Here is a 7,389-nt window from a genome sequence, read left to right on the forward strand (position 1 = left end):
AAAACCAAATAGCTGGAGGTTAGATATTAAGCATGAAACATCTTCTAGTGAGTGTCTACTGGTAAACCAAGAAAAGCCCTTTGGGTCAAAATTGGGCCTATCCCGGGGTGATCATTGATTTTCCTTATAATTATGTACGTATATAGTAAATACTTGAAAAATCTTCTTTTGAAAAACACAAGAGCTAGAGCTTAATTATGAAGCATGAAACAATGGTTGTCTACCAAGTTTGTTCAAATAATAGCCTTTGGGTCAAAATTGGCCCAGCATAAGGGGTCATTAATTTTCCCTAGATGTATAAAGTAAAAATCTAAAAAATCTTTTTTAAAAAAGGACAAATAGCTACAGCTTAGATAATAAGCATAAAACATCTTCTAGTGGGTGTCTACCAATTTTGTTCAAATAATAGCCCGAGAGTCAAATGGGGCCCAGCCCCAGGGGGTCATTGATTTTCCTTATTTGTATATAGTAAAGACTTAAAAAATCTTCTCTTAAAAAAATCCAATTAGCTTGAGCTTAGATATTAAGCATGAAACATCTTCTAGTGGGTGTCTAGCAAGTTTGTTCAAATAAAAGCCCTGGGGTGAAAATTGGCCCCGCCCCAGGGGATCATTGTTTTTCCCTTTATGTATATAGTAAAAACTTTAACCTTATAGCTAGAGCTAAGATATTTAGCATTAAACATCTAAGGTGTGTTTACCAAGTTTGTTCAAAGAAGGGCCCTCGGGTTATAATTGGCCCCGCCAAGGGGTCATGGATTTTCCTATATGTGTAAAGTAAAAACTTAAAAAATCTTCTTTTAAAAAAACCCTAAAGAGCTAGAGTTAAGATACTAAGCATGTAATATTTTCTAATGAGTGTCTACTAAGTTTGTTCAAATAAAAATCCTTAGGTCAAAATTGGCCTTAGGGCTTTTTGTGTCGCGATCAGGTGAGCGATCACGGGCCATCATGGCCCTTTTGTTCAATCAATTGTCATCAAACTTGGTCAAGATGCTTGTTTAAGTAATTGCTTTGATGTTTTTGATGGGTCAGGTAAGAGATATAGGGCCATCATATTGGCCCTCTTGGCCCACATTTATGCCCTTTTTTCGATTAAAAATTCTTGGTTAAGTTTTTGCGAGTAACCTTCTGTCTCCATAACTACTGACTTGAATGGACTTAATCTTCACACACTTCTTTGTGATTATCTCACATGATTGGCACAATACCCATCCATATCTTTGATTTGCTTATTTGCATATTGATGCCCCTTTTTTGACATAGAAATTTTTTGTTAAGTTTTTGCATGATAGCTTGTATCTCAATAACTACAGAAGGATATGGATTGAAACTTCACACGCTTCTTCTCGACGATTATGTAACATTATTGGCACTACACCAATAACTCTGATTTGGCTTAGGCACACTTTAAGTATTCATATAGATAAGCAGTAATATACTCAATGAAATACCCTAATGTGACAACTCTTTCGAATAGTCAAGCATTGCTGTCCTCCAAAAGCTTGTGTTTATGGCTCTTCTGCAATGAATGGTCCACTCTCGTAGGCGAAAGCTATGACCAGTGTGATTATGCTTTAGAAAGAAATGTAGATATATTCCATATATTTCATTGACAAATTTTCTTCTACTCATTCAGAGGTCCAATTTTACATAAAGACATAGCATCTAAAAATGTTGTCCTGGATAAATATCTAAATGCACGCCTTATCGACTTTGGTTTGGCCCGAGAAAAAGACGACAAATCAACAATCCATGGAGGAAGAAGACCTTATGACCATCCTGAAATAGGGCATGGGAAAGGTGCCAAAGAATACCATGACTATCATAGCTTTGGAGTCAGTAAGTTTCATATTTTGTATAATGCAACCTATCTTTAACTGACTGGGTATATTGTATATTAACATATTTGACACAGTTCCATGATTATACAAGTTTATACATTTCCTTTTATGTATTTAGTATAAAAACAATAAAAACTTCTGTTATTATACTATGGAGAGGCTTTATCTTTGATATTTGGTATGAAACATTGTCTGGTGGACCTCTACAATTTTTTTTTTAAAATAATAGCCCTCGGATCAAAATTTGGCCTGTTATGGGAACATAGATTTTTCTTATATGTATTTAGTAAAGTCTTCTCTAAATCTACAAGAGCTTAAGCTCAGTTTCCATAGCAACCAGTAACTTCATAGCTAACATAAACTTTCCATAGCAACGAGTTAATATACAATTGAATTTCTTAGCAAGGAAACCTTTAGTATTGTATCACAACATGTGACTTCTTATGGCAATAACAACCAGTAATATTTCTTAATGTGCTTAATTTCAGATGTAAATATACTTTGTGAAATCAGTTTAAGAATTAGATGTTATATCTGCTTTCGTTTATAGTTAACAGTTATTTGTTCTTTGTATTAATATTCAGGTGAGCGATATTGGGGCCATCATGGCCCTCTTGTTTTTGTAAGTTAAAATATGAACATGTGGTCAAAATCTGCAAAGTTTACATATTTAAAACTTTGAACTTCAACATTTTTGTGCTGCATTACACTGATCTGGAAAAAAAACTATGAAGAAAGATAAACGTTCAGCTGATGTGTATTGGTAAACCATTTATAAAGATACTTGTTTAGGTCTGATTCGGATAATTCATCAAGGGAGCAAAGAATGTTCTTTCACCCAAATGAACTGCGTTCAGAGTAAAAAAGACACAAACATGACAAGTATAACTTATCATTCACAATAGATAAAACATTCACTTAGGAAAAAAGATTATATTTACACTTGATTAGTTTCCGCATGTGTAATGTACAAGTATTTATCAACTGCTAATATTTATGTTTGATACTATGTGTTTTTCTTTTTCCTACAAGTTATTCGAGAAATGTTGACAAGTCTTGAACCTGAAGGAGTAAATGGTCATTTCCTGATGAATATGGAAAAGGATCAGATTGAAGAAAGAATTGATGTAAGTAATTAGTCTAGTTGTAACCCTTCAAAAAGTTTTGGCTAGGGGGAGTGGATGGTAACTTACACTTTCCAGTGACTGCCATGAACTGGCTCATTCAAACCAAGCTTGCAATATGTACAATCTTGCTGTGTTGGATTGTCTTTGGGGATTATGTTAAGAATGACCTTTTCGAAGGTTTTGCCGATTAATCAGAAAACTTTAACGTTGGTCTTTTTTTATTTCTCAATGGATTGTAGTGATCTTTTTGAAAGACCTTTAAGTTTACCAGACTGAACTTGATCTTCACTCATGAATGACGTTGGACTTTAAGGTAAATTCTTTGTTAATTTTGGATGATTTGTCATACAACTGGCTTTTATTGGTTATTTGTTTATGACTTGTCTCCTTACTTCGACACAGCAATGGTTAGGAAATGTCCATCAAAATGGTCAAATTTAAACTAGATCCTGATCAATATTTGACCACTCGGCGATTAGGGCTCTATTTAAAGTCAACGTTATTTAACTTTTAATTTCCAAACTTAATTTAGTTTTAATGTATTATAACTTATGAAATATTGTTCTCAAAAATTTGAGAAATTTAGTACCTAAACAGTTGCACTGTTACTTATTGATTAGAATTTAAGCAATTATAATTGAGATTTAACAGTGTGTGGATCTTCATTTTTTTGTATTATATTGTCCTTATAATTTTATGAGTGCTTTTGATAGATTTACCAGGTACAAGAATACATAGTAGCTTTATGCGAATTGTTGTCCCCCGCCTTTTCGAAGAAAAAAAGGGGATATAGTAATAGGCTCCGTCCGTCCGTCACACTTTTGTGTCCGGTCAATAACTTTGTCATTTATCAAAGGAATCTGAAATAACTTGGCACAAATGTTTGTTATAATAAGACGATGTGTCATGCGCAACAACCAGACCCTACCTCCAAGATCAAGGTCACACTTGCTCATTCAAGGGCAACATTGTCCATTTGATGGTATACATGTATGTCCTGTCTGGTCTATAACTTTCTTGTCTTTGAAGGGATTTTGTAAAAACTTGCCACAGTTGTTCACAATAATGAGAGGATGTGTCATGCACAACAACCGGTCACCTAGCTCTAAGGTCAAGGTCACACTTGGAGGTCAAAGAATAGCATAGTCTGTTACAGGGTATATTTTGTATCCGGTCCATAACATTTTCATAGATCAAAGGATTTTGTAAACACTTGCCACAAATAGTCACTATAATAATGTCATGCGCAACACCTGCATCCCTACCTCCAAGTTCAAGGTCACACTTAGAGGTCAAAAGTTAACATAGTCTGTTTAAGGGCATATTTTGTGTCTGATCTAGAACTTCTTCGGTTTTTGAAATAACAAGGCACAAACAGTCACAATAATAAGACAATATGTCAGGTACAACACCTGCACACCTACCTCCAAGGTCAAGGTCACACGTAGAGGTCAAAGGTTAACAGTCTGCTATATTGTATATTTTGTGTCCCGTCCATAACTTCTTCATAGATCAAGGGATTTTAAAAATACTTGCAACAGTCACAATGATAAGATGATATGTCATGCGTAACACATGTGTCCCTACCTCCAAAGTCAAGGTCACACATAGAGGTCAAAGATTTACATAGTCTGTTAAAGGGTATATTTTGTGTTTAGTCCATAACCTTTTCATAGATAAAGGGATTTTAAAAATACTTTGCACAAATAATCACAATAATAAGATGATATGTCAGGCGCAAAACATGGGTCCCTACCTCCATAGTCACACTTAGAGGTCAAAGATTGACATAGTCTGTTATACGGTATATTTTGTGTCCGATCTATAACTTCTTCCTAGTTCAAGGGATTTTGAAAATACTTGGCACAAATAGTAATATTAATAAGACGATATGTCATGCACAACATCTGCACCCCTACCTCCAAGGTCAAGGTCACACTTATAGGTCAAAGTCTCACATGATAGATTTTTAAATTCTGTGTTTCATTTTACTAGTATTTCTTTAATAAATTTATTGTTGCATTTGCAGATCTAGCATTGATCATAATTTTGGACTGAAAGTCCTGAAACCATGCCTCATTCTTTTGAAATAGCACAATTTTATGCTTCATATAAAATGTCCCCAAGCAGGGGACGTTGGTACTGTTACAAATTCTTGTTAATCTATGATATTACTGTATTATTATGCCCAGGCACTAAAACCACATTTAAATAAGAGGAGCTTGTAGTTTGATTTTTATTTAAGTGCCAGTCCTTACTTTAGAAATTTGGCTGTTAAAATGGCTGATATTTTTAATTTTGCTGTTATGATTCCTTGTTTTTTATCTGTTGTCAGAGTTTATTTTCTCATTTCTTTCTAACCATATTGTTATTTGTGTTTTTTAAGTTCAAACATGTATATTAAAACATATATAATTTACTTATCATTGATATTAGTTACTTTTAATTGCAGAAAAATGTTTGGATCTGTGAGGAAGTCATTCAAACACTCTATGACTTGTCTTACAATTGTTTGATATGTGCATGGACTATTAAAGATTTGGAAGGAAATGTAATTGAAATGTCTAAAGAACTACAAGTAAGTATTGCATATATTTCAAATGATTTTTCTGAAAGGTTGAATGTGAATGTGATATTAAAGGTAACCTTTAGATTATGTAGGTGTAAGAATTAGGTCCTCAGTAATGTTTATTAGCTCACCAAAACCAAAGGTTCAGGGTGAATTATTAGTATCAACGGGGGATATTCCTGCGTCCATTGTCATGCGTCTTCTCTGAAACTGATAGGCAGATTTACCTCAAATTTGGTCTTTAGCATCCTTGTCACAGTCACACTTAAATTTGATTATGCCATTTTAATTGGCCCCTTATAGGAGTCAATAGACCTAAAAATAGAAAATCCTTTAAACATCTTCTTCTTTTAAATTAAATGATGGATGGTCAACAAAATATGTGACATTGTCTGTAGCATTCTTAGGTAGTCTTGTATCAAATTTGCACATAACCCTGCACAATGAAGTTGTAAGAGGGGTATACTGGAATCAGTGGCTTAGTAACCTCAGATTTGGCAGGGAGGTTGTCCTTGACCTCTAAATGGCCACTGTTGATTCTGACAAAGTGGCGTATGGGGATATTCACGTCATGACAGTGGCAGTTCTAGTTTTAATTTGATTGGCCATTTTTAGGGGTCTCTAGAGCTGTAAATAGAAAAAACATTTAGACATCTTCAAAAGAACTAATTGATGGATGATCATTTGTAGCATTCTTAGGTAGAGTTTTATCAAGTTTGCTCATATTTATTTGATTGGCCCCTTTTTTCGGGCCACTAAAGCGAAAAATAGAAATACCTTTAAAAGTCTTCTTCTTCAGAACTAATTAATGGATGATCACCAAATTTTGTCTGTAGCATTCTTAAGTAGTCTCTTATCAAGTTTGCTCATATAAATTTTATGGGCCCCTTTTTGGGGCCCCTTAAGCTAAAAATAGAAAAACCTTTGAACATCATCTCCTACTGAAATAACGGATGGATGATCACAAATCTTTGTCTGTAGTATTCTTAGGTAGTCTTTTATCAAACTTGCTTATATTAATTTAAATTAAAGCTAAAGATAGAAATACCTATTAATGTCTGATTCTACAGAACTAATTGATAATCACCAAATTTTGTCTGTAGCATTTGTTATGTATGCAACATATTACATATATAAAATTTATATCTGACCAGTTGGTATTTCCAATATTATCATTGTTCTATTTTTAGAACATAAACTACATGTATGTACTAGAACTTTCTTATCTGTTGTAGAAAACTCATGCATTATATTTAGATAGAAATTTCCGGAATGATTTTTATTGTTGAAGTTGCTAGATTATGATTTATGTAGAAAATGGAAGACTATTCTAGAAACTTCTTAGCTTAATATAAATAGGAGACACTTTTTCTTTCGTATTACATTTTGAAGTCATCAGTGATCTTTAAGTCATCAGTTACCTTTTAAGACATCAATATATTTGGAGTATTTTCCAACTTGGATATTAAGTGATTTATTGGAGCTTGGATTATTTTAAAATAGTTAAAATTATTCTTGTGGATTTTATTGTGGGAATTTATTCTAAAGTGTTCTTGGATTTTACTTGGATTTAACTGTGCTATTCAAAAAAGGATCATTCTAGGATCAGGCTCAGGGCCTTTTCACTAGTTTTGGGGAAGGCGCCCTAGCCCTTTTTGTGGGGAAAAAATGCGCGGTTTTCATACTTTTGGGGAAAAAATCATATTTTCCACTGGCAGTTTAACCATTATTACTATAAATAAAGACTTATTTAAATCACACATTTGGGGGAAATATCATAATATATTTGCATATTTTCCTCAAAACACACTTATTTCAGGAGCTTTCTGCCCAACATAAGTAATTATTAA

At 33.5% G+C, this 7,389-nt stretch overlaps 1 protein-coding gene across 1 annotated transcript; it reads left to right on the forward strand.

Annotated features, from left to right (window-relative positions):
* Positions 1-1,638: 1,638 nt before the first annotated feature.
* LOC132740653 (uncharacterized) lies at positions 1,639-5,548 on the forward strand (the record flags this gene model as incomplete). The annotated part of the gene is given in 3 exon segments (XM_060728596.1): positions 1,639-1,841; positions 2,876-2,970; positions 5,423-5,548. Coding segments are annotated over 3 exon segments (424 nt in total), but the record flags the coding sequence as incomplete, so codon positions are not given.
* Between the last annotated feature and the right edge of the window lie 1,841 nt (positions 5,549-7,389).

The sequence above is a fragment of the Ruditapes philippinarum genome, unplaced genomic scaffold (genome assembly GCF_026571515.1).
Source record: "Ruditapes philippinarum isolate M1 unplaced genomic scaffold, ASM2657151v2 ctg23864_1_1_1_1, whole genome shotgun sequence".
Lineage (NCBI taxonomy): Eukaryota > Metazoa > Mollusca > Bivalvia > Venerida > Veneridae > Ruditapes > Ruditapes philippinarum.